General features: G+C 46.6%; 1 protein-coding gene across 1 annotated transcript; it reads left to right on the top strand.

The window, feature by feature from the left end:
• Positions 1–128: 128 nt before the first annotated feature.
• LOC117042355 lies at positions 129–26,076 on the top strand. The gene is made up of 15 exons (XM_033141907.1): positions 129–576; positions 3,166–3,261; positions 4,024–4,254; positions 5,748–5,770; positions 6,179–6,303; positions 7,777–7,833; positions 9,722–10,238; positions 14,975–16,025; positions 18,458–18,553; positions 19,576–19,806; positions 20,378–20,494; positions 21,707–21,729; positions 22,827–22,942; positions 24,185–24,241; positions 24,478–26,076. The coding sequence occupies exons 1-15, from the start codon at positions 157–159 to the stop codon at positions 25,059–25,061; spliced, it is 3,744 nt and encodes a 1,247-aa protein (XP_032997798.1). The 5' UTR covers positions 129–156; the 3' UTR covers positions 25,062–26,076.
• The last annotated feature ends 1,688 nt before the right edge of the window (positions 26,077–27,764 follow it).

Below are 27,764 nucleotides of genomic sequence, written 5' to 3'. Positions count from 1 at the left end.
GAATGTCTTGCCCGGGTCTCTCGCCCCCGCGCAGCCAATGCGGCTCCCGCAGGAAGCCACGTGGAGCCCCCCCCCAGCCCTCCCCACCGGCCGCCCCCTTCCTCCTCCTCCTCCTCCTCTTTCTCCTCCTCCTCCTCCTTCCATCGCCGAGCAGCCATGGCCACCGAGAGCCCCCTGGAAACTCTGCAGCGGGAGATCACCTGCTCCATCTGCCTGGGCTACTTCAAGGAGCCCGTGTCCATCGAGTGCGGCCACAACTTCTGCCAGGCGTGCATCGCGCAGTGCTGGGGCAAGGCGGACGCCGAGACCACCACGTGCCCGCAGTGCCGCCGCTGGTCGCGCAAGAGGAGCTTCAGGCCCAACCGGGAGCTGGGCAACGTCGTGGAAGTGGCGAAGCGGCTCCGGCTGGACGCGGCCGCCACGCTGGCCGGCCAGCGGCTGTGCGAGAAGCACCAGGAGCCCCTCAAGCTCTTCTGCGAGGAGGACGAGACGCCCGTCTGCGTCATCTGCAGGGAGTCCCGGGCGCACAAAGCGCACCCCATGCTCCCCATCGAGGAGGCGGCGCAGGACTACAAGGTGACGGCCGTCGGCAGAAATGGGGTGGAAAAAGCAGCCCACCGCCCTGTTCCTAATAATAATAATAATAATAATAATAATAAAAAAATATACCCCGCCCATCTGGCTGGGTTTCCCCAGCCACTCTGGGCGGCTTCCGACAAAATATTAAAATACAATAGTTATTCCCTTATTCCTGCATGGTAGGCGGTTGGGATAGATCAGGCATGTCCAAAATCCATTTCGGGCGCCTAATCTGGCCAGCCGGTTGGTTTACTACTGCCCTCCGTGGCAGTTTATTTCCTGAGGTAAAATCCTAAAAAAAAAAAAACAAAGCTCAACAACTTTGGGGTGAAATCATACAAAAGCAACTTCAATCCTAAAAAATAAGGTCAACAACTATGGCTGGCCGTCACGGCCCTTCACTTCATCAAATCTGGCCCTCTTTGAAAAAAGTTTGGGCACCACTGGGCTAGATGGTCCTCAGGGTCGCTTCCAACTCTTGGTTTCTATGGCGATCCTTTGCTTAGTCATGCACACCAGGCGCTGGCAGACTTGAGGCTTTTCTGATCTGCTTGGCATGTGTTTTTGTTATTACCGGAGCACCCAGGCTGTGCCAGCCACAGTTAGATGGGAAGGATACGCAGGTAGAAGTAAAGTTTCCGGGGGGGGGGGCAATGTTTGGGATGTGTTAAGGAAAAACCAGGAAGGGCCTTGGGCGCCTGAAAGATGACCAAATTAATGACGTGTATGACTTCTTGAAAACTACGGCCTGCTTCATCAGGTCTGACCTCAAAATCCCTCACTCACCTGAGAATCTCACTCTATGCATCTGATGATGTGGACTATGGTCCACGAAAGCTTGTGACATAATTAAGGCAGGTTTTGGGAACCTTTGGCCCTCCAGATGTTGCTGAATGGCAATCTATGGCTAGGGGAGATGGGAGCTGTAGTTCAGCAACATCTGGAGGGCCAAAGGTTCCCAAAACCTGCTTTCAGGTGCTATTAGATTCTTCACTGTTCTTCATTTCTGGATATGTTTTCCTGAGCGCTGACTTCTATCTTCTGACTTCTGTCGTGTGATCGTATTATAAAGTAGTTGCGCTCTGTGATACAAATCATGCGCTGCTATGAGTTGTTTCTTTTTGTTTCCCAGTATATTTTTTACCAGTTAGAAAATTTGGTGTAGTGTAAGGAATTTTTTATTCTGAAAGCTTGGCCCAGCGAAAAAAGTTTGAGAACCACAGCTGGTCTGGCAGTTTACTCTTGAGTCTCTGTGACTCAAATCTGTCTCAGGTCTCTCTCACAGCAAGCAATTTCCAGTCTCCTCTTTCCAGTGGAAACATTCTTGTTCAGTGTTTTGCATTTGCAAGGCAAAGCATCACCTTTCTCCCAGTTCTGTGTTCAGAGGAATGAGAGTGGATGTGATGAATCACCCTAGTATCCAAGGATGTGATGAATCACCCTGGTACAAGATAAGAGATATCACCAGCTGCAGCTTCATACTCCCCACAGCTTCACTTGGGGGGAGGGGGAGATAAATCTTTTGATGTCCAGCTTACACATAACAAACCATTTCCTTAACATGGGTTCCTTCCAACTGTGTGATGCCATGAAAAACATGGAGGGGGTGGAAGATTCTCCAGACAGAATGCACAGCTCCCTCTGTAACATTCAGTCTTCCCCGTCTTTGACAGATCCTCTGAAAGGGGTCAAGGAACAGAACATTTCAGACCAAAGCCAACTTCACTTCCCAGTTTGTTCCTTCCTGTTTTGTCCTGTTGTTCCTGTTTTGTCCTGTTCCTGTTTTGTCAGTTCTGAGACTTAACGTGCGCAGTTAGTATGGGTTGTTTTGCCGCTTTAAACAGCTGATTGCACTGTTTGATTTCTTACATCTCTTCCCCCCCCCACCCCGTGTTTATAAAATTTCTATGCCGCCTTTCCTGGTGGAAAGCTGAGCTGGAATTCTTTTCAAAAATTAATCCATTTTGAAAATAATTGACTAGTGATAAGCCTGAAATTTGTGTGGAGTTTGGGGCAGATCAGTGACAGCTGGAGAATCGAACGCAAAAAAGCAAATACAGTCGTACCTTGGATTGTAGAATGGAATCCATTCCAGAAGCCCGGCCGACTTCCAAAATGTTCGGAAACCAAAGTGCAGCTTCTGATTGGCTGTAGGAAGCTCTTGCAGCCAATTGGAAGCCCCATCGGACATTAGGCTTCCAAAAATAGTTCACAAACCGGAACGGCCACTTCCCGGTTTGCAGCGTTCGGGAGCCAAAACGTTTGAGAACTAAACTGTTCAAAAACCAAGGCACGACTGTACATGACTTGCCTTATGACTTATAGGCCATAATTTGAATAGCATTTAGAATGATCTTCCTAAAATGGAAATTGCAGAATGCCCCCCCACAAAAGTATATATTTCCTACAAAAGAGACACAAGACTCTTGATTCCCAAGTATGCTGAAGCTATCCCATAATTTAAAAAATGGCTGGAGTACTCTGCGCTAGGGGGAAGTAAGTAGGCTAAGCAGAAAGTTAAGTGACTATCACAACATACATGGGAAAAAGGGTATGTACATTACTTTCAGATTTATCTTTTGTCAGAAACAAGTTGCCACCCATGTGAAAGCTCTGACAGAACGGAGGGAGAAGCTGAAGGAATTAAAAGAAGATCTGGAGTGCAGAAGGCAGGCTGATCAGGTGAGAACTTGTCTACAAGAAGGACTAGGAAATTGTGACATGGGTTTTCTATAAAATTTTGAATTGCAAATTAGGGTAATTTGCATCAGAAGATTTTCAGTCCACTGTGGAAAACCCAAGAGGGTGGTCTAACTTAGCAAGTTTATTTTACCTGTGTTTAGTAAACAAAGCTGTAAACTTTGAATCTTCCCAGCTTGCCTAATGTTTGTATTTGCAAATGGCATCTGTTCATTGTTACGAATGAACTTATGAAACAGATCCACCCCGCCCCCCGGTAAAAAAGCACTGTTTTGGATAAATTTTAAGGGAAATTTCTCTGCACCACATCACCAGAGAAAGAGAAAGCCTGTTTCTTCCGGTGTTGAAGGAGGCAGATACCTTAATAAACTGGATCTAATTTCTCTTATACGTTGTGAACCATTTTCTCTTCATTCTGTTTGTACTTATGATTTGGTTAGACTGAACCTGTAATCTCCAGTGACTTGGTACACTTAGCACAGTGGTACAGAAGGTCCCTGGTTCAATCTCTTTCATCTCCAGTATATCACCTGGAGACCTGCTGCCGGTCAATGTGGACAATATTGAGCTGGTCTAACCAATAGTCTGACTCTCTGAAACAATGGAAACTGCCTTACATTGTATTCCTATGAGCAGGTACCAAACCCTGGTTAGGGTACCCACGTGAGAACATCGGGATATTTGTATGTCCACTTCCATGTGCTGTTTCACCATCCCGGCTGGCCCTTCTCCTGCTCTTTACAGGATGATGTACAAAGTGAGAAGCAGAAGGTGGAGTCTGAATTTAATCAGATCCACGAGTTCATGGAAAAAATTGAGCGCTTCCTGGTTATCATGCTGAAGAAGTTTGACAAGGAGATTGCGCATAGGAGAGACGTAGAATCCAGCAGGTTCTCAGGGGAGATTGATCGCCTCGATGCCTTGATCAGCGAAGTTGAGGACAAGTGCCAACAGCCTGCCAGTGAATTCCTGCAGGTGAGACTCTCTGGAGGGTTTCTTGCCTCTCCTGGGTTTCTGCGCTAAAGCCAAAAATGCAGAAACAGCCACCTGAAAAGAAAAAAGAAAAAAAAAAGAAAAGAGGTGCCGTGCCTTGTTTCATTTGTGTTGCATGCACTGAAACTTCCTTGGTTTGTGACATTTGCCAGGAGAGGGATTTGAGGAGTGCAACCCTTCTTGTTCTCCTTCATCGCTCGATGGTTTTTGGATACTGTTGACCATGGTATCCTTCTAGAGCCATGGTTCCCAACATGGGGCACACGCCCCACAAGGGGGCAATTTGATTTTGATTTTTTTATTTTTTAAAATAACATTTTATTAAGTTTCCATTTCATAAAATACAAACACATCCATATTACTCACATTAATTTTTGATCGTATGAGCTGGTCGAATCCACACACACACACACCGCCTTGTGGCTACTATAATTCCTATCTATTTCATTGCATTTGTACCTCTTCCTCCTTACATGTCATCCGTTTCACTTTTTTACATTTTAAATAAATATAAAAAGGTATAAATCATAAACATTACAAGTCTTCTTAGGTCAATACTGCTAGTGTTGTTAATGGTTTGCGATTGTCTTTAAATATTGTATAAATTTACTCCAGTCTTTTTGGAGAGCTTAATCATGCTGGTTTCGGATTTCTCCGGTCAGCTTCACTAGTTTTGCATATTCCATTTTTAAGGGGGGCAATTCGAGCTTGTTCTAGACCAAGCTAATGGCCTTTTAGGCTTCCTCCATGTGAATAGGAGTTCATTTCTTGAAAAATGAGAATTATGTGTCACCAGGGTAGGTGGGTGGGGCAATCGGGATTTTAGAGATGCTTAGGTGGGGTGTGGCCAAAAAAAGGTTGGGAACCACTGTTCTAGAGAGTCTTGGGGAGGTCAGCATTTTGGGCACTGTGCTTAAGTGTTTCCACTCCCACCTCCAGAAAGTAGTCATGGGAGGTTGTTCAGTGCCAGACATCAGCACAACTCTGTCCACCTGTGACTCCCATCAGTTGGCACCCAGGGGCATGATGCCTCTGGCAGTGAAGGTAAAACACAGGAGTCTTGGCTGGTTGGCATTGATAGCCTTGTTCTCCATGAATTTGTCTAATCCTCTTTTAACTCCATCACTGTGCACTGTGGGAGGGAGTGCCATTGTTTTCTATGAGCTGTGTGAAGAAGCACCTCCTTTCCCCTGCCCTGCATTTTCATTTAATGCCCACAAGTTCCTCATCCAGCTTTACAACCTTGCAAGTTAAGTCCCCTTTTCTTTGTCCGGGAGACTGAAACTCTGAGGTCTTAACAAGAATACCCAGCGACTCTTGTGGCAGAAGTGGATTTTAAGTACTTATTCTATAACAAATATTTTTGGAGTTGTGCTCTTTCCATTTGCTCCCCGATTTCCAAGCCTTTCAGCCAATATTTATGGCATTATAAATGTGAGAATGATCTTCTTTTTCTTTTCTTCCCTTGCCTCCAGGACATCAGGAACATTTTGAGCAGGTAGGTAACACTTTTGCAAATCTCACTTTTTATCGGTGTAGGAAAAAAACTGAGAAAGCTTTCCTCAAATCCATTCTAATGAAACCCTAGCTTATCCCCACCTCTTTGGCCCTAATGCCCTTAAATGCACTCCCTCCAAACACAGTAATTCCACATTTTCTCCCCCTTCCTGTCCCAGGGCCATATCTGCAAAGCTTACCCTTTTGTGGCATAGGGGTCCTACGTCAAAACAAGCTTTCCACATTCCCTAAGCGGTGGAACTTACCCAACAGAAGTTAGAATGTTTACGAACATTCTGTAACATCACAACATTGCAATCTGGGAAAAGGGGCTTGCAGCTCTTAAATGCTCTGATAGTATGGAAGATGCTGGGACCACAATGTAACGCTTTCATGTTTCCCATTCTAGATGTAAAGATGGACAGATTTCACAGATGGTGGAAGTTACTTCCTCTCCATCTGAGCTGGAAAAGAAACTTGGGCATTTCAGTCTGAAAAATATTGTTATCAAGGAGGCACTGGAGAAATGTCGAGGTACCGAAAAGGACAAATGATAGCTGATGACCACGTAAAATACTTGAGAATTTCCATACTGTGGGCTGAATTTCCGTACTGTGGGCTGCATCTAATGTTCTCTGTCCACTAGCGCAAGGGCGACTTTTAATGTTGTGCAACAGAAGAATCCCAGTGCAACAGCTGTGCTGGCAGAAATGTATCGTGCGAATTGCATGATCTGTTCTGCAACAAAGTCAGCAGCAACCTGTTGGTGCATTCTGCTGGTGCGAAAGATTTCACCATTGAAGTATACTTCTAAGTGACTTTAACTTAGTGCTGTGTGGGATACAACTTCCTTTTGTCTTCAGATCCAACATTGCAGTGTGCATACATGTGGACATGAGCAATGCGGGTTCTGCTTGGAAAATTTTTTTAATGTCCAGAATAATCTAAGTAAATATATGATTGGTTAAAAGCAAGTAATGGGGTAGGAGTAAGAGCAGTGGAGAGGTGGGTGAAGTGGAGAAGAACACTACAAATGGAGTTTTTTGGCAGGAGCCAAGAAAGGGCTTTGCAGAGCACTTCAGCACTGGCCCATGCTTATTACCTGCACCCTTCCCCCCCCCCCTTTCACAGCTCATTTGACACAGGAGACCTCTTGTTTTGAGGCATACGCAAGCTTTCCTCCTTGGCCAGATCACCTATCATTCTGCTTATAGCGATGCACATTATTTAACAAAAGCTATAGAATACATTCTGTGATACACCTTTTTCCTCTCAGTAGCTAGGGCATGTCCATCAGCATTCTGTGGCAGGTCACCTGCTGATTCACCTGCTTTGTGGTTTCTGGCTTTTCACCAGAGTGCTACTGCATATTTCCCCTGAAGCAGTTGTCTTGCATCCATGAGGGCTAGAAACGTGAAAAAGAAATATGGCAACAGGCATGCTTAAGCACCACTGTTAAGTACCAGATTCTGTAGCTCTCACAGCCTACCCAGTTTCCCGACTGAAGTGACATTACATAAAATAATTCCACCTCTTGCACCACCAGCCTTTCGCCCGCCTCCTTAAGGTAAAGGGTAAAGGGACCCCTGACCATTAGGTCCAGTCACGGATGACTCTGGGGTTGCGGCGCTCATCTCGCTTTACTGGCCAAGGGAGCTGGCATACAGCTTCTGGGTCATGTGGCCAGCATGACTAAGCCGCTTCTGGTGAAGCCAGAGCAGCGCACGGAAACGGCGTTTACCTTCCCGCTGGAGCAGTACTTATTTATCTACTTGCACTGGTGTGCTTTTGAACTGCTAGATTGGCAGGAGCAGGGACCGAGCAACGGGAGCTCACCCCGTCGCTGAGATTTGAACCGCTGACCTTCTGATCAGCAAGCCCAAGAGGCTCTGTGGTTTAACCCACAGCGCCACCCGCGTCCCTCTACTGAGATCATATCTAACGCTTCACCTTTATTTAGTAGCAAGAGCAAATATTCCTGATTCTAAAACCCTCCTCTCTTTCTAGATACAATGGTAAATGAATTGGCAAAAGCAAGGACAATGGAAGCATCAGCTAAAAAGAGTAAGTTGTGTTTTTTTTTGGGGGGGGGGGAACCGGGATAGTCACTTTCTAAGAAGCTGAGAGTGATGTTGATTTGGGGCCTCTTGTCCAACTCTGAGAAATGGCTTCACATAGTGAGGGATGGTGGTATTTATGGCTCCATCCTGTACAGCAATAATTTCACAGGAAAAGGGGAGGGCCTTGAACAGCTTCAGTCACCAAACCCTCTTTGCTCCCCCCGCCCTTCTAACCTTGCCTTCAGAGGGTGGAAGGAATCCGTCACCACGACAACACACAGCCCAAGTCCTTATTGTGAGGGAAAGAAAATATAGGAAATTGTTGCTCTTATTCATGACTTAGGACCTAGAGTTTGGGGATGCAGTATGTATCTGGGGATCCCTGAGATTTTTCCTAGCCCTCCCCCCCTTCAAATAAGTGGTCTTTCCACTTCAGAGTAGGATAAATTGAGGCTTCGTATTCTTGGGCTTCCCCATTGCTATTGCTGCTGCCACAATCCCATTAAAGGAGACTGCAGCTAGGCAGAAGATCATTTTCCAGACAAATGCTTCACTTATGGGATGCTGTACATGTCAAATTCAATCCTAGGCACCTCGAGTTATTAATATTGGTAATTATTATTCGTTTGTCGCATTTTTGCACTAGTGTGTCTCAAGGCGACTTGCCCAATAAAAATAGAAATAACAAACCAGGCATTAAAACAGCGATAAACAAAAGCTGAAGTACATTTCAAGGGACAAATCGTACCCACCCTACTTAAAGGATGAGTACAGAAAATGCCAACCAACGTCCCAGTTAAAAATCAAAACGTCTTGGCTAAAACCAGACATTGATGGTGCCAAGTGTGCTTCTCCAGGAAGAACATTTTAACTGGAAAGCCACCACAGAAAAGGCCCAGTTAAAAGATCGGGTAGCAAATGTTGCAAAAGCTCTTGGCCTGATTGCTGGTACCAGTCAGAGTAGACAATATTGGTCTAGATATGCTGGCCCAAACGCTCTCAGCTTCATGGTTGAGCAAGGATTTGAACCAAAGCCTTCTCAGTCCTAATCTAACACTGGTTAATACAAGACAGGGGAATGTGTCGCTCTCAAGATGTTCCTGGACTCCAGCTACCATCAGTCTCAGCCAGTGTGGCCAATGGCCAGGGATGCTGGGAGTTGTAGCCCAGCAATATTTGAAGGGCAACGCCCTCCCAAGCCATTCTCTACCAGTGTTTCCCAAACTTGGGTCTCCAGCTGTTTTTGGACTACAACTCCCATCATCCCTAGTTAACAGGGCCAGTGGGCTGGTGGGAATTGTTGTCCAAAAATAGCTGGAGACCCAAGTTTTGGAAACCCTGCTCTAACCATTACAACAGCCTGGCTCTCTTTAACGGCCTGAATAGCCAGTTCCCCGCTGCATCAAATTGACACAGGGCTTTTACCAGCTTCTTATTGTATGGAACTGGTAGTCATGCAGGTCAGTGGAGATTGGGGCCCAGACTGTAGCACTCTTGACAAAGTAACAACTTTGTTCTTTCCATCTTGATTGATTGATTGATTGATAAAACCCCTTGCATGCCAGACTGGCTTAAGCAGTATACAAGTATGAAATCAAACTCAAAATATCCACAGGTAATTAAAATGCACATTAAAACAATTCCATCAAAATTTGTTAAAAACACCCATAATCAAACAAGCTCATTAAAAAGTGTAACCATTAAAACAGTTAAATGAGCAGTCAAAAACAATTAGATCAAGTGGTCTAAATTTTAATTCTTTTGTTTCCTTTTATTTCTTTTGAGACCCTGCTCTAGCTCGCATTGCGCTTTCAAGGATCTGATTGTAAAAACCCGTCTTTCCTCTTCGTCAAGCTCTTCTGATTGTTTTCCGTTTCTCTGTTTCTCCTCAGTAAGCGTTACTCTCGACCCCAACACAGCTCATCCCCTCCTTGTGGTGAGCGAAGACAGGAAAAGTGTGAAACGTGGAGAAATGGTTCAGCCACTGCCCAACAACCCTGAGAGATTTGACTCCACTCTGATTCTCCTGGGTAGTGAGAGTTTCGCCTCAGGGGTACATTATTGGGAGGTGGAGGTTGGTAATGGGCAAAACTGGGCCCTTGGCGTGGTCAAAGAGTCTGTGACGAGGAAGGGACCTATTGTCACTTGCCCCAATGAAGGCATCTGGGCGTTGGGGCTCTGTGGGAATGAGTACAAGGCTTTCACTTCATCCGAGACTTGTCTGACCCTAGATGAAGCCCCGGAGAAAATCCAGGTATTTGTGCATTATGAAAGGGGTTGGGTGGCATTTTTTGGCGCCCGTTATATGTCCCTCCTTTTTATTTTCCAGTCAGCTAATTTCTGTGGGGAGAGAATTTGTCCTTTCTTTAAATTGTGGGGCCTAACTACAGAGCTTAGAATGTGTCCCTGAAAACAGCCTCTGCAATATGTTGGTCGGGCTTGTTTCTGCGATTCCATTCCATTCGTAATTTTGTACAGAAACACAGAAATTGGCAAAGGATTTTCATTTTGAAAGGATCTTAACTTTTAACTCCATGAAGAGAAGGAGCCTTCATTTGTGGAAGAAGAGTTGCACCTTCCATGAGCGCAAGCTAAAAAGTTAGGCTCGGAATCCAGTTTTTAAAATAAGTAAAGGAGCAAGTTTCTTCCTGTCCCAAACCTTTTTAATTTAAAAGAAAACAACTTCCAAGTTTACATAATTCTAGAGAGAGAGAGAGAGCATTTTGCATCATAAGAAACATTTAAGTGCAGGCTGAATATTATTAATACATTTATATACACTTTTATATTGTATTATCTCAACTAGCATTCATATTTCTTCTTAACTTGCATTCTCATCCTTCCTCACCAATCTTGTTGGCTGGGGCTGATAGGAGTCAAAGTCCGACATCTCAAGGGCCACAAGTTCCCACTCTGGATTTAAGCTATGGTTTGCTTAACATGCCACAAGTTAATTGCAAGTTGCCTCATAGACAGACAAACTATGGCTTGTTTCTCCAGAGTTTGGTTTGTTTGCTCGTTGCTCTTGCCTCATTCCTTTGAAGCTTGGTGAGTGTCTGGGGTGGAATGGCCGAACAGTTCACAGTTAAGGAAGATTGTACTGGGTTCACATTCAACAGGAAGCCATAGTGAAAACAAACCAAGGTTCATAAGCCAGCAGCAAGCTCTGTGGTTATTAAGGCTGTGTAGGGTTCACACATAATGCTCAGCCATGGTTTAATAAACGATAGTTTAGTTCGGTCATAAACCAGACCTTGCGTATGTATAGGAGTTTAATAAATACACACTTGTTTGTTCCCTGCAATCCAGACATCTTCCCTCACTGCAGTGCCTGCGCTGTAGGAATGCTCCCCCCCCCCCAACTCACAGGCAGCAGTACTTTTATCACTTGGAAAACAAGATTCTTTGCTCCAGCTAGCAAGCTTATGGCTAACGGAAGTGTGCTCTGTGGCGCTGGTCTTCAGCTGGTGGGTTGCGGCCCTATCTAAGGTGGGTCGCAAAAGGAGCACTACCACCATGCTAATATATGGTTGAAGATTAAGAAGTGGGTCCCCAAATGTATGTTGCAGTGAAAATTGGGTCCTGGGGCTGAAAAGGTTGAAGATACCTGCTCTAAGGAACGTGGCTTTGTTTGACTTAATTTCACTGCATCCAGTGGGTGGCCACTCACATCAGTAATGATGACTAACACAACACCTACTTCTCCCATGTCAACACCATCGGATGACCTTTTACATGCTTCTTATTACCAGTTTATGAAATAGATGCTGCTGTACCACTTCAGCATATGAACACTTATCCTACCCCATTTATTTTACTGTTACTTGTTTCTTTAAAAGGAAGGCTTTCCCTCTTTCCATGTCACTGGCACGCTGGGGATCATAGAATTGTAGGGTTGCAAGGGACCCCAGAGTCATCTATTCCAAGCCCCTGCAGTGCAGGAATGTCAGTCATTCAGGACACAATGACCATCCAAACTCTGCTTAAAAACCTCCAGGGAAGGAGAATTCACCACCTCTTCTCGGAGTCTGTTCCATTGTCAAAACAACTCTTCCTGCCAGAAAGTTCTTCCCAATATGTAGTCGGAATCTCCTTTCTTGACAGCTAGTTAGCGGAAAGTGGTATGTATAACCCTTGCACCTTTGGAGCTGATGTAACTGAGTGCTTTGCTAATACGTAACTGAATTCCCAGTCACTTGCCCCCATTGGTCTGGATGTGCGCGGGACATCCTGGCATCTTAGTTATGTTCGAAGTAGATACATACCGCATTGAAACAGAATGAAGACTTGAAAGAAGCAAAGATTAAAATGCAGTAGGAGTTCCCTACCTTGATGGATAAACCCAGAAGAGCAAGGAGGGATGTACAAAGTAGTCCTTGGCTATATTTTCACTGCGTAGTTAAATGGTTATGGCTTTCCAGGAGGATCTCTGGAATTTGTAGATTTTCCACAACAGAATTTGGAAATACCATTCCCACCATCAGGATTCCTTGTGAGAACAGTACAGTGGCTAATCTGGCCTAGTTCAGGCTTACCAAAGCAGCCACAGCTTCAATCCATAAACCAGATAAACCAGAGTTTTTGCTTTTAGGTTATTTTTAGGTCCTTTGCTTTCACTGCAACAAAACAGGATTAAGGGGGGATTTGCTGGATTATGGCTCCACTTCTTCCACACTTAACCTGGGAGTAACTCCTGTCAAGCATAGGACTTGCTTCTTAGTAAACATGTATAGGATTGCACTGTTAAGTGATTTATAAATGGCTCCCATGCTGACACATCTGCACTTTTGGAAGATGTGTTTTCTTTTTTGTTAAGGTTCAACAGATTTGCATATATTTTGATCCAGAAAACTGCCATGTCATTGCATTAAAATTCCTTTTGTGAGCAGAGAAGATTCTTGTGTTTTTTGTTTGTTTCTTGTGTAATAGGTGCATTCCAGCTGGAAAAAGCCCTTTTAAAGGACCTCATTACCCATTTCCTCAATCTACTTATCAACTAGACCAGAGTGGGGGCGAGGGGACAGACGGACGGGACACACCTATGTGTTCCTCCAAACGTTGCTGGACAACAACTCTCCTCATCCCTGATCGTTGGCCATGGTGGCTGAGGCTGTGGGAGTTGTAATTCAGCAACATCTCGAGGGCCACAGGTTTACCACAGTGATCTCTGCGTGAGATTGTTCTGATGTATGGGTCATAATGTGTGATTATCATTTGTGGGCCACTCCCCTATGAAAAAAAAGGTTCAGCATTTGGAAGTGTTCTGTTATATATTCCCTAATAATACTAATGTCAATTAGTTATTGACTTTTATCATTCCAGTACTTGATAAACAAGCTCTGTTCACAACATTATCCTTCAATTGGCCTTCTCTTATCCTTATTAAGTTTGTCTGCTTAAGCCATTTCCCATACCTAAGAAAACCATATGTCACTAGAACATGATCTGGGATTTTTTCCAGTGTTGCCAGATTAGCATCCTAGGTGTCTTTATTAAATGAACTACAATTTCCAGGTCTTCCTCCAGTATTGCGCCTCTAAAATAATCCAACCATGATCATTAATGGGTCCTTTGGACAATCATACCCAAGGATATGACTGGCCATTGCTGTGTCCTGGGTCATGCTACAGATTCTAAACCCTATTCCCCACTACACAAATTTGAAAGGATTGTCTGGAGAATTGTGAATCCAATAAACAAAATATGTTAAATCTTTTACCCGTGGACTGATATTTGAGAATTGCTGGTAAAATATGGGATGGATTAAGAATATAGACCTTGGCTCAGGGGTCAGCAAACTTTTTCAGCAGGGGGCCGGTCCACTGTCTCTCAGACCTTGTGGGGGGGCACACTATATTTTGAAAATAAAATATGAACGAATTCCTGTGCCCCACAAATAACCCAGAGATGCATTTTAAATAAAAGGACACATTCTACCTCACCTGGAATACTGTGTCCAGTTCTGGGCACCACAGTTCAAGAAGGATACTGACAAGCTGGAACGTGTCCAGAGTAGGGCAACCAAAATGGTCAAAGGCCTGGAAATGATGCCTTAGGAGGAACGGCTTAGGGAGCTGGGTATGTTTAGCCTGGAGAAGAGAAGGTTAAGGGGTGATATGATAGCCATGTTCAAATATATAAAAGGATGTCATAAAGAGGAGGGAGAAAGGTTGTTTTCTGCTGCTCCAGAGAAGTGGACACGGGGAAATGGATTCAAACTACAAGAAAGAAGATTCCACCTAAACATTAGGAAGAACTTCCTGACAGTAAGAGCTGTTCGACAGTGGAATTTGCTCCCAAGTAGTGTGGTGGAGTCTCCTTCTTTGGAGGTCTTTGGAGAATGCTTTGATGGTGTTTACTGCTTGGCAGGGGGTTGGACTGGATGGCCCCTGTGGTCTCTTCCAACTCTAGGATTCTACTCATGTGATTCCCGGACCATCCGCGGGCTGGATTCAGAAGGCGATTGGGCTGCATCTGGCCCCTGGGCCTTAGTTTGGGGACCCCTGCCTTGGCTCAATAACAGTTGCACTACTATCCAGAGAGTATGTGGCTGGCCAAGGATTTGACCTTGAGTCTCCCAGGTGCAAGTCCAATTCTACTGCCAGTTTTGCTGACTTAACATTAAAGCCTCTGGCTAAAGTTCAGCTAAGAACAGAGGCTGTTAGTGCACTAAGAGTTGATCCCGACCTCTTCCTGACAGTGTGTGCCAACCTCATGTGGTCCAAGTGTCCTCATTTGCCGGGGACAATCCCTATTTTCTGAAGCCTGATTCTCATAAAAGAGTCTACTTTACCTCTGGTTGTTTTTTTTTTTTAGGTTATATGATTTTGTTGTTCTTTAGAAGGGAGGAAAACTCAAGGAAATGTTTATGTGCTTGCTTTCTTTCTTAACATTCCCCCTATTTTAAAAACAGCAGCTGAGCGCCCCCCCTCCCGCGCCCCTCCAAGACTACAACTCCCATCATCCCTGAGCATTCGCCATCCTGGCATGGAGATGATGGGAGTTGGAGGTCCGCATGACGTCGACGCGCACGCTGCGCAAGATTCTACAGCGGGCCGTCGCGTTTCCGGCTTTGCCGCCTGGAGCCCAGCGCGCGAAGGGTTACGGCCGTAACGTCTCCCGCCTTCCCCCTGGCTTCCGCTCAGCTCCTCGCGGCTCAGCCAATCGGGTCGCGCGCCCGCCGGAAGGGAGGCACGCGCGTCGTCGGCGTCCTCGCGGGCGGGCAGGCAGGCAGGCAGGCTGGAGCTCGGTTGGGCTGGCGTCATGAGCGGCGGCGTTGGCGGCGGCGGGATGTCGGCGGAGCAGCAGCTCCAGCAGCGGCTCCTCCGCAGCCGCCTGAGGGGCTCTCAGCACCCGGGCCTGGCGGTGGGCGGCCCGCTCCCGCCGCCGCTGTTGCCTCCGCTGCCGCCGCCGCCTTCCGTCCTGTCTCCGCCGTCGCCGCCGGACTCCCCTCCGCCCGGCACGACCCCGGCCGAGATCCCCGCGGGCCCGCGCTGCCCTAGCGAGACGTGGTGCTCGCTGTGCCGCGTCTACTGCCCGGACCCGGTGTGCCTCCCGTGCGGCCACAACTTCTGCACGGCCTGCATCGGGCAGCGCCTCGGGGAACCCAAGATCAACATCTCCTGCCTGGAGTGCGGCGCCACAGCCCGCAAGAGGAACCTGAGGCCCATCAAGCCGCCGCCGCTCCTGGCCAGCCTGGTGGTGGACAGGCCCAAGAGGCAGAGGCTCGACTCAGGGCCCGGTGGGGCAGTCGCGCTGCCGGTGGCTGCGCCCGTGGTGGTAGCGCCGCCACCGCCGCTGCCTCAGCAGCAGCAGCAGCAGCAGCAGCCGATGACAGTAGCTCCTGCAGTGTCTCCGGCGCCGGTATCCGCACCGGCACCACCACCGGCAGCGGCAGCAGCAGCGCCTCCGCCGCTGCTGTCGCTGACTCCGCCCACCCCGCCGTCGCCCGTAGCTCCAGCGCCAGCGGCTGCAGCATCAGCAGTAGACTTGGCGACATCACCCCCGCTGCCGAGAAGGTTGTCCGCAGGAGGATCCGGAGAGGGCGCCGGAGGGAAGCTGTGCGAGAAGCACCGGGACGTGTTGCAGTTCTTCTGCGAGGAGGACCAGGCGCCCATCTGCGCGCACTGCGATCGGTCCCAGGAGCACCGGGCGCACGCCGTCTTCCACGTCGAGAGGGCAGCCCGAGACTACAGGGTAAGGGAGGGAAGGGGGGCGAGTTCTCCGAAACAAGAAATGAGTGGCAAGCAAAGCAAGCAGGAGAAGGGTAGTGCTCCTGGCCCATTCCACTCCCACCCCCTGCCAAAATCAGCTATTAGGGCAGTCCCATTGTTGGCACAAATAAAACAGCACACGGGATGGGGTTATTGAATTCTTGTAGCAAAACGTTTATACGTCTGGCTTCTTTTGCTGTCGGAGAACATTTTTCTGCAATAATTTAACATCCCTGGTTTTTTGGTTGCTGTGATGAACAGTAAGGTTTTGAATGATTGACTGAATCCTTTGTGGGTTCAGAGAGAGCTTGAATGATGCCTTAAAAATGGCCAATTTATATTCTGTACTTGCTCCTTTCTTTCTTTTATCTTTCCTCATCTTTTAATAGCAGGGCATTTTTGTGAAATAAAGTAACAGCAGCAGTAAAATAATAGTATTCATTGTTCTCTGGCTGTTTTATACCTAACGCCAGAAGTATCTCTTACTAAGGCACGTTTGGAAATCTATTTTCCTTCTTATAAGACAGGTTTATTCTGGGTAAAGAATTATGCTTACATAGACCTTTAAACTTCCAACTTTCTGGTTACTTTTGTATCTTGAGTGAAGATTATGTTCAAATATTGTTGGCATGGGTCTTTTTTTGCGATAATGGTCGCATAGTTGTGAGTCTATGTAGCATTCCAAGCTGTGATCTTCTGAGAAAATGCTTGGCTGTAGGATGGAGAAATAACTGAGTTAGAGGGTGTGTGGAGGGCTCTTTACTAATCAGATTTCTAGCTTATTTTGGCACCTCTGGTTTCTACAGGACATCAAATCTTTATGTTGAGAACAGGTTTCCAAATCTAGGTGCCTAGCAACCTCTGAAAAAAAAATGATGTCAATGCATTTATCAGTAGAGGATTAGAGACCATTCAGCCCGATTCTTTTGTATTCACGAAAGTGTCAAGTTACCTGTTCCTAGTTTCTTATTCTTAAGGTCCAGTGCAGTGACAATGGCCTGTCAACTGATGGAGGTTTCTGAATAGTAACTTTCCCCTCTTTGTGTCATGTTCCCTGTTTATAGACCTAGAAGCTTAGATTACTTATGAATAGGAACATCTACAAGAAGTGGACTCAGAAAAGCAAACTTTTCTAACCTATTCCGTCCTATGCATTCTTGCTTGAAAATAAATTCTACAGATTATTTTTTGCCATCTCTTTTTGAGAGCCCTTCTCGTATTTTCTCTTGTGCCATTTGTCATATTGAGTTGAGAAAAGGTGGTGTTCTTGCCACAGTGTTGAGTTTCTTAGTTTGTTCTTCGGGGAATTCACATTAGTGAGCTTCTTATAACTCTTTTTTGCTGTTGGCTCCTTCAGGCTCAATAATTTTAACACCACAAATTATTCAATAAGTGATAGCTTTATCTTTGTGTGCCCCTGCTCTCCAACTGCCAAATTCCAACAATATTCTGTGTCCCAGATACCAAAAAACTGCCCCACCCAATTTTAAGTGATAGCTGGGCCAGCTAAGGAGAACTTGCTGACCTCTAAGAGCCCAAGTATATTGTTAGTGTTGATTTAGGTCTCAACATGCACATCTAGGTTTTAATACCTGCAGAATCAGCATATTGAGGTTATTTTAAAGAACCAAGTATGTAGCCTTGTTGAAAAGATACAGGTGAAACTCAAAAAATTAGAGTATTGTGGAAAAGTCCATTTATGTAAGCAATTGTTTTCATTATCTACTGGAGTTTAATATATGAGATAGATTCATGACATGCAAAGTGAGATATGTCAAGCCTTTATTTGTTATAATTGTGATGATTATGGCCTACAGCTGATGAAAACCCCAAAGTTGAAATTGTTAATTTGGGGTTCTCATCAGCTGTACGCCATATCACAATTTTAACAAATAAAGGCTTGACATATCTCGCTTTGCATGTCATGAGTCTTATCTCATATATTAGTTTCACTTTTTAAGTTGAATTACTAAAAGAAATGAACCTTTCCACGAGATTCTAATTTTTCGAGTTTCACCTGTAAGTATGAAAATACATGGCCGGTTACAAAGTCTGGGATGCCACAGAGATGCCAGGCAGGAATCTAGTTGTAAGGAAAGGAGTAGGGCTTCAGTATTTCCCTTCCCAAGACTTGCAGAAGTGTTAACAATGTAATACATTCAGCATATTGATTTGATTTATTTTTTCTTCCTATGGAGCACACACCACCGTATGGGGCTATTGAACAAACCTAACCTCCTTGCTTCCCAGACTGGGAAAAGGCCTCTGGGTGCATATTGCCTTCTCTTTCTCATGACAGAGTTACATTAAGGCAAAAAAGCCTCTTGCCCAACTGAACTATATTTATACAAACTCCTGTGCTCTTGATACCTCTAATTCCCTCCCTCCCATCTCAAGCCAGTTCTGTTTTCTCAGGAGAGGGTTCTGGCACAACTAGAGATCCTGAAGCAGGAGAAGAACACGCTATGGAGCCAGAAGCTGACCGGAGAGAGGAAAATTCAGGATTACATGGTTGGTACCTGTTGCCATTGGTGATCAGAAACAGAGGCATTGGGGCTTGAGGGGTGGTGGGTTTTGTTTGGCCGTATTACGCCCTGCCCCCAATACCATTTTTTTCTGTAGGTTCTAATAGCTGTAAGCTTTTCCAGCCATTCTACAGTGTCATAAAAGGCAGTGCTAATTATCTTGTGTAATTAGCAAATTACGCTGTGTAAATGGGCCTAATTTGCATAGGATTTTTTCCCCAATACATTTTTTTTCTAGAAAATGCCCATCACAAAATGTGGCCAAGCTCAGGAATAACACAATACCTTGCTTCCCATTTTAAAAAAAATGTAGATAGGTTGTTTCTGTCGTAAAAACAATACTTTTTATATCTGAGTGTTTGCCTGAAGAGGCAGTCACTATTTTGTTCTTGATGTTTGTCTCTTTTAGTGGCTTGTTGTGTGATAGCTAGCTGATGGTCCTAAATAAATATTTTGATTTCATCCTGCAGAGCAAGCTATCCATGGTTGGGTCCCATACGGTGGACAAGTGGGATGTTTGTCCTGGATAACAGTCCTCAAGCGGGGTGCTGAGCATTTTCCTGTTTCTGCTGCAGCCTCCTCTTGCAGCCTTATCCTCCAACCAGGCTGGCTATTTTGCCAAGTCCAGGGACTGAAGAAGCTGGGTTGCAGATGCTATACAACAGAACATGCTTCTCAACCCCTCCAGGTCCACCTGGAGGGAGATGGAGGCCATTCCAGAGGATGATGGGGTAGTGGTAGGGAGAAGGGAGGAAAGTGTTGCAGACGCCTGCTGGGTTTAGATAATGCCCCCCCAACCCATCCCCAGCTACTTCCTGGTCATTTTTATTTTGCCTTCCTTGTCATAGTCTATTCTGGCCCCATATCTTCTGCGTCTGCACTGTCCCTTGTGCTGGTTCGTAATACAGTCTTGTTTCGTTGCTGTGTTCTTAGGGCTGTAATGAAAATCTTTTTCTTGTGCACCCACAAAGGACTCTCTAACTCCCATTTTACCTGTGGTCAATACAGGAAACAGTCCAAGCAGAGAGAAAGGAGATCATATCTGAATTTGAGCGCCTCCACCAGTTTCTCAAAGATGAAGAACAGCACCTGCTCGCCCAGCTAGAAGAGCTCGATAAAGAGATAGAGAAGCGGAAGGACGAAATGGTTACCAAACTCTCGGAAGAGCTTTCCCGTCTCGGTGATGTGATCGCCGAGATGGAGGTGAAATGTAAGCAACCGGCAAGTGAATTTTTGCAGGTGAGATTTTGCAATCAACAGAGACCTCTCTCTCTGGCCTGGAGCAGAGACTTAGCAGTGGGTTAAGGGGGCTCCCGGCACTGGCGCTCTAGATAGCCCACAAGTATCTGAAAACAGGAGTTGCCGCTTCCTTGCCAGCACAGGTATTTGGGCCAGGCAGAGCTTAGACCTTCTCCCTGCTGGAACTGGCAGCAAACTGTTTTGTGTACAGGATGCTGGTGGGGCACGAGCCTCCTGGAGGCAGCGGCATATGTGCTGTTATACTGGATTGGGGGTCTCTTTCCTACGTGGACCCCCATCAGCTTCCCCGCATGCCCAAGTGCTGCGATTGTTCCCCCCTGCGCAGGTGGCAAGGCTACCAAAGCCAGGTGGGAGGAGGAAGGAGGAGCTCCATGGCTCCAGCTTATGGAGCGCTGTGAAACGGCCATTCCGAAGGGGTGGGGGGAGCATCCCTCTGATCTCGGCTCGCCTTCTTTTAGAGCGCCCTTTGGCTTTTGCAAAGGACGGCTGGGACGCTGTAGCTCCTCCCCTTGCGGAATGCTATGACACCAGAGCACTCTGCTGTTGGCAGATGTACTTCCAGGTCCTTCAGCCTGACCTGAAGGCTGTTGAGAAGCTGGCCTGGATGACCCCATTCCTTCAGGTTCATGTCGGGACACATCGGGTATGGCTGCCATGCAGACCTCTAGTACGTACAGTCCTGTTCATATGGGTTCTCTCTCTTAAGGGTGTTTTGGGGACTCAGGGCACTGCTGTGGCTGTGGGACTGGAACAAACGTCACTCTTGAGCTTTCAGTCTCTGGAATAATGCTGATGACTGCATGCCGCGGGGATACCGGGGGGAGGGACGCCGCTTGTGTTTACAGGCAGGGAGCGGGGTTTGTTTATTTACTTACTTGTTTGGAGGAAAACAAAAGGGGCTTGTGGAGTGTGTGTGTGTGTGCCTGCAAAAAAAGCCTGCATTTTCTGGGGTCTCCTTAGGGTCTTCCTGTGGTCCACTCTGCGGTGAACGTCATTTGTAGCTATTCCAAGGATGTGAGGCTGGTTTGTTTTTTTAAAAAAAAATATATCGAGCAGCACCTCCTGCGCACTTGATCCCTTGGCACAGAATCTTTTTTTTTTTTCTCCTTTAATTACTTTGAAACCAGCTCTCTGATCACAAGCAAGAAGGACACGGTTTTAGGTAACCTGTGGCGTGCAGAGAGTCACTACAGGTGATGGTGAAGAGTGCAACGCAGTGATCGCGGGTTGGGGAGATTGCGGAGGCTCTGCCGGGGCCTGTGCCTCATGGGAGCGGGGCGCCGCTGCCTCTGCCGAGGTGCACCCCCTCTCCGGCGGCGATGCGGTGTGCCTGTCGGGACAGCAGCAGCGCACTTAGAGGTCGCGTGGGTGGCATGGCTGAGGGGAAGGAGCCAGCGGCTCCAGGCAAAAGGCAGCCGGTGGGCAGGCCCCGGAGGGGGCGAGAAGCCAGCCTGTTCACCGGCAGGACGGGGTTGGGAGGACAGTTCGGGAAGGAGAAGGCTGCTAAAAACTAGGGCAGCCCTTCTCCTCAGAGAAACAGTTGCAGCACCAGGGAGACCAGCGTGCCACGAAGGCTCCCGTGTGTAACCAGAGCACCCCCCACCTCTCCTGTCTTGGAGCTAACACCAGATGTTCCACCTCTAGGATCCCAGGTAAGAGCCTGAGGGCAACTGGGGGGGCAGGCTACTTACCCCCTGCCTTGTAAAGCAGCAGAGGCTAGAACAAAGCTTCCACCTCTCCTGCCTTTGATAGCACTCTCGGAAGTCCTCTGCAGCCTGAGATGGGGGGTGCAGAGGCAGGCTCCCCTTTTAGCTTGTGACTCGCTCCTAGTGCAAAGCATTGTGGGACTTAGCTCCTTTCTTTCTCTCTTTCTCTCTAGGACATTAAAAAAACAATGAGCAGGTATGTGGTGATTTATTTTGTCTCCCCATCCCCCCCCCCAAAAAAACCCCCTCAAAATGCCATTTGGTAGCATTCCTAGTCCTCAAACTGCTGGTAGCATGCAGGCCAAGGAAAATGCTGCACTTGTTGCTCATCCGGCCTTACAAGCACCAGGGCAGTAGAGCAGTGTTCAAGGCAGCATTTAGATTCCTCTGCTTCCAGGGACTCAAAACGGCCGCCCATCCTACCATAGGAACATTTGCAACCGGAAGCAGCTCTTTGGCTCATTTGTCACAGGTAGGGAATCTGTGGCCCTCCACATAGTTGTGGGATTGCAGCTTCTCTCTGCCTCTGTGTGGCCAGTGGTCCGGGATGATGGGAGTTGCAGTTCAACAGCATCTGGGCAGCCACAGGTTCCCTATATTATAAGTGACGGAGCAGGAACAAAGCTTGGGAAGGGGGGGAAGCTTCACTCAGTAGCTTGTCACATAAAACTGCATCCCTTCAGTCCCCAGACCAGCTCAGAGCATGTTGGTGCCTGAAGTGGGGGATACAAATGACACACACATATATTAAAATGGAACACAGCCCACCATAAAATTATCCAGCACAAGCCTCACAGATTCAGTTGGGAGCTGTGGCAGAGCTTGCACAGGGGAACTTTTTGGTGGTGTGAAGGAGGTTTGTCCCCTGCTGTGCTCCGTTCACGGCACCCAAAATCTGCTGCTTGAGGCATTTGCCTCGTTGCGAATTTGAAATGGTCCTTTGCAAATATTGAGACCAAAGACAATGGTAAAAGAGAGATCTGGAATTGCAAAGTTTCACACTGATAGCATTTGATTTAGTGAGATGTATTACTTAATAATATGTCTGCTTCGTTTTCTCGAACCAGTAAAAGTGTCACATGGCCAGAAAAGACCCGCCTGGACAATGGATTCCAACTCCCATCAGCCCCGGCCAGCATGACCAATGGTCGAGGATGTTGGAAGCTGTAGTCCAAAGGATGCCAAGTTGGGGAAGGCTTGGCTAGACCATTATGGCCTTTGAAGAGGAATGCAGGTCATGGTTGACGGGACTATTTACACTAGGCGTTTTCTCTTTTTGCTTTCAAAATGCAGATGTGCAGCAGGGCATTTCCAGCCATCCGAAGAAGCTTCTCCTAAGCTCGAAGAGAGGCTGGATAACTTCTCACGGAAAGGGATGCTTTTGAAGGAAACACTAAATAGATTCCAAGGTACGGGGGGGGGGAGGGGCTGAAGAGAATGCGGAACTTCAAACTCCTGGCTCTTTACCATCTGAAAATAACCTAAATTCTAATGAGTGTCTTCCGCTTTTCATTTTAAAAAAATTGACACTGCATTGAAATCCAGTTCAGATAGAAGTCCTCACATAACTTTGGGAGGGAATGGTGCTCTGGGTTGTGTAGAGGCACAAGGAAAGATAGGGTTTCAACAGGAGCTGTCTAAGGGCACTTAACTGTGAACTGAAAGTCATGAATTCATTGCATGGCCCTAAGCTGAACCACTTTTTCAGCCTTTGGACTTCACTCCCTCCAGTTGCTGCAGCTTAGCATTTAACTTGGTTTGGGTTTTTTATTTTATTTAAAATGTGTCATTAGGCCTTTTTAATATATTTTAAATGGTTACGAAAGTAATTAGGTTACATAGGGTGTGCATTAGCGGTCGCTGATAGTGGTGAATTTGAGAAACAACTTGGACCACACCACAAAACTGGGATGAATGCCTGAGCCACACATAGGCCATCATTCATCATAAATCCCGAGTGCCCGAAAGGCATGGCTTACAAATTCCAAATGAAGGCAAGTGGCTTTAACTTGGTTTTAGTAAGGGTTGCTTACAGCAAAGACAAACTGCTTTATAAATTGAGTTTCTTCTTTACAGTATTTGTACCATGTTATGGCACAATGGGAGCTCTGTATTCTTGCTGAGGAGTTGTGATCTCAGTCCTGGAAGGCAGTGATGGCAGAAAATGCTAGGAAAAGACTGCAAGTTGTGTTTAATGGGAAGCTAACAAAAGAGAGAAAGGGAAGGTTCAATGATGGCAGACTGTTTTGCAGAAGCAGGAAGCGGGAATCACTTGGCCTCTAAATTCCATTCAGAAGGTCGGCAGTTCGAATCCCTGCGACGGGGTGAGCTCCCGTTGCTCGGTCCCAGCTCCTGCCAACCTAGCAGTTCGAAAACATGTCAAAGTGCAAGTAGATAAATATGTACCACTCTGGCGGGAAGGTAAACAGCATTTCCGTGCGCTGCTCTGGTTCACCAGAAGCAGCTTTGTCATGCTGGGCTCATGACCCGGAAGCTGTACGCCGGCTCCCTCGGCCAGTAACGCGAGATGAGCGCCGCAACCCTGGAGTCGGACACGACTGGACCTAATGGTCAGGGGTCCCTTTACCTTTTTAAGTCATTTCTTTAAGAGACATTTTGCTGGGAGGAAAAACTACCTTTTCTTTCTCTAGATAATGTGACATCTGTCGTGGAGAAAGGAGAGACTGTGAAAACACTGAATGATAAAGGTGAGTTTTCATAGTGGTGGGCCTGAACCCTGTGCTCTTTGTTTGCCTGCCAGATGTTTAGGACTTCAGCTCCCATCAGATCTAGCCATTAGAGCAATAGAGATGTAGTAAAAATGGAGAGATGTGCACCAAGTGGGAGGCGAGGGGCACCTCTGCATTGTGGAACAAATCTTGTTTGTGGGGTAGTCCCACCCCTCACTTCCTCAGACTGAAAATGGCTTGCCTTATGCCTACAGCAGATGCGGCGCTCTATCCGGATGTACCAAGTGCTTTTCTACCACTGGACCGAAGGAACGCAGGATGCGAAGAACTCCAGGAGAGGCTTCCCGCCTTAGACTATGTCCCCGACGCACCCAAAAGATTGGATTCCAGAGCTTTGGTTCTGGGCTGTGATGGGTTTACCTCTGGGAGATACTTCTGGGAGTTGGAAGTGGGTGATGGGGAATTCTGGGCAGTCGGGGTCACCCGAGACCCTTCAAAGAAGAAGGGCATGATGGGGTTCAGCCCAGAGGAGGGGATCTGGGCTGTGGGGTTGTGGAAGGGCCAACACTGGGCTCTCACGTCTCCTGTGACTGCCCTGTCCTTGAGCAAGCCCCCAAGGAGGATCCGAGTGTCCCTGGACTACATGGGGGAGTGTGTGACCTTTACGGATGCAGACACCGACGACCCCATATTCACTTTCCCACCGGCCTCTTTTAATGGGGCGCGTACCCATCCCTTGCTGTGGGTGGTGGGGTTCCCCGCTCATTCTGTATTTCTGAGGCACATGGGAGTGAAATATCCAGCCGGGGTCCACGAGATGGATATCCTGAGTCCATGATTTTATCCTCTTTCCATGGACCCGGTGTAAGGGGGGGGAGGGGAAGATGTCTAACTGGCCAAAGCAGAGAACCAAGCTCTTTGGGAGCAAGAAAGTTTGTGTGTTTTACCTCTGTGTGATCTTTGGAGAATAGGAGGAGGTGGCAGAACTGTTCTCCTTGCACCAAGGCCTTATGATGTTGCTCTGTGGAATAGCACAAGGACTGTGAATGAAGAAGACTGTAGGCCTTGAAAAATAGTATCGCTATTAGGACATCCTTCATTATACAAAGGATTGTCAAGACTCCTCTTCCTAGTGGTAGGTTCGAGCTTGTTCAGTTTGTGCGGGGGGGAACTTTCAGATATTAAAAATGGAAATTTTAACTGCATTTTCAACTGGTTCATATTTAACACATTTTTATTTATTTATTTTCTTTCAAAAGCAACTGCATTTTAGCTTTAATACTTAACAGCTGATTTATATTCCATTGAAAGGATTTGCTCAAAATGGAACACTTCAGCCAGAACATTTTTGCTTCCTCTGCGGGTGACCCTAGCACAGAGGTGATGATCCTGAATTGGGCACCCTCAGATGTGGCAGATCTGTTTGTGGATAGCTTTTAATCCATTCTCTAGGGCAGATCGATCTCTTTCCTCCCACTGGTTCATTCTGAAGCCCAATTTCACTCCTGCATTACTCAGTTGGTACAAATCCTCCACACAATAATGCTAAACGGGGTGTTCCAGTTTTCCTGAAGGTGACAAATACATAGCGTCTAAACATTGTGCAAAGAATCTTAGGACAAGAGTTGAGGTGGCTACATTAAAAAAACAAAACCAAACATAGTGTTCTTCAAAGCATTTCACACTGTCTGCTTTTCGAATGTCTCTCTTCTCTGAATAGGTGTTTCCCTTTGTGAACATGGCACTTATTGGACAAAGCATGATTTTAGAGTGAATGGGATCCAGTGCCATACTTTTTTTGTATATCACAGGAAAAAATAAGCCTGTTTTAATAAAGTTGCCTTCCCAAGTAACAGGTGTGAAAATGATCCAAAGTAGCTTGATGTGTATACCTGGCTTAAAAAAAAAAACACCAGCATTTCAGCAGTCTTTATTCCATCCTCCCCCTGCTGGGCACCAGGAGAGTAAAGGGCAAAATTAGGCATTGTAAAACTTCCATTCCACATATACTGAGGTAAAAGTTCCTTGGTGGTACCTTGGTTCTCGTATGGTTTAGTTGTCGAACAAATCGGCTCCCAAACTGCACAAACCCAGAAGTGTGTGTTCCGGTTTGTGAACGTTTTTCGGAAGCCGAACTTCTGACGTGGCTTCCGCCCCTTCTGATTGGCTGCAGGAAGCTCCTGCAGCCAATCGGGAGCCACACCTTGGTTTTCGAACAGTTTTGGGAGTCGAATGGACTCCCGGAACAGACGAAGTACGAGAACGAAGGTACCACTGTAATGACTTCTGTGATGTTTAAGAGTTGGAAAGAAATCACAGTCTGTTGGGCTTGTTTTCTCCTTAGGCTTCCCCAGCCTGCTTGTTACAGCAAAGCCGTGTCCATGTTCATAAACCCATATTTCCCCTGTGGTGAAAAGCCTAGTTTTCACAAATTACATTGCTCCTTCAAACGTTTTCTTCCTCTAATGAGCAGGGATCCAACAGTAGGCGGAGTTCGGGGGGCAGTGGGGACGACGACGAGGAAGCGTTCAGCTGTGTGATGCTATCTTTGCAGTTAAAGTTGTTCCATTCCAGAAAGGTTTGTGATAAGTAACCCAGGGAGCTAACTTCCCCTGTGAAAAATCTGCATTTACAGGTGAAACTCGAAAAATTAGAATATCGTGGAAAAGTCCATTTAGGTAAGCAATTGTTTTCATTAGCTACTGGAGTTTAATATATGAGATAGACCCATGACATGCAAAGCGAGATATGTCAAGCCTTTGTTTGTTTTAATTGTGATGATTATGGCGCACAGCTGATGAAAACCCCCAAAGTTGAAATTGTGAATTTGGGGTTCTCATCAACTGTATGCCATAATCATCACAATTATAACAATTAAAGGCTTGACATATCTCGCTTTGCATGTTATGAGTCTATCTCATATATTAGTTTCACCTTTTAAGTTGAATTACTGAAAGAAATGAAACTTTCCACGATACTCTAATTTTTCGAGTTTCACCTGTACATCTCAACATCAGGCTAGGGGTGCTACTTGCTTTGCTTGTCCGCCTGCCCACCCACCCTGCTGTTGGTTCTGTGGGTAACACTGCAAATCTCTGCCTGGTCTGAGCACCCCAGGCACTACCTCCCTAGCTTTTCCTCAGCAATTCTAATGTCCCTGGAGTTCAGAAAGGCTCTGGTGTAGCCTCCCAGAATAAACCATCCACCTCTGCCAGGCTGTAGTGCCCTTGGACAACAGGGGACTCATCTGTAACACGAGCTCCTACCTCAGTGTGAATCCATTGCTGCTGGTAATGGTAAAGGACCCCTGGACAGTTAAGTCCAGTCAAAGGCGACTGTGGGGTTGCGGGACGCATCTTGCTTTCAGGCCGAGACAGCTTTGCAGGTCATGTGGCCAGCATGATTAAACCGCTTCTAGCGCAACGGGACACCGTGATGGAAACTAGAGCACACAGAAACGCCTTTAGCCTTCCCACCACAGCGGTACCTATTTATCTACTTGCACCAGCATGCTTTTGAACTGCTAGGTTGGCAGGAGCTG

The sequence above is a fragment of the Lacerta agilis genome, chromosome 2 (genome assembly GCF_009819535.1).
Source record: "Lacerta agilis isolate rLacAgi1 chromosome 2, rLacAgi1.pri, whole genome shotgun sequence".
NCBI lineage: Eukaryota > Metazoa > Chordata > Lepidosauria > Squamata > Lacertidae > Lacerta > Lacerta agilis.
The sequence above is the reverse complement of the archived record's forward strand: the minus strand, read 5'-3'. Positions and strand labels throughout refer to the sequence as shown.

What these genes read in the sequence shown, in the direction of transcription:
- LOC117042355 (XM_033141907.1), top strand. Translation starts at nt 157, where the DNA reads ATGGCCACCGAGAGCCCCCTGGAAACTCTGCAGCGGGAGATCACCTGC. An exon ending in GGAAAATTCAGGATTACATG is followed by an intron (nt 18,554 to 19,575) that starts GTTGGTACCTGT and finishes TGGTCAATACAG; the next exon opens with GAAACAGTCCAAGCAGAGAG. An exon ending in GAAAACACTGAATGATAAAG is followed by an intron (nt 24,242 to 24,477) that starts GTGAGTTTTCAT and finishes TTATGCCTACAG; the next exon opens with CAGATGCGGCGCTCTATCCG.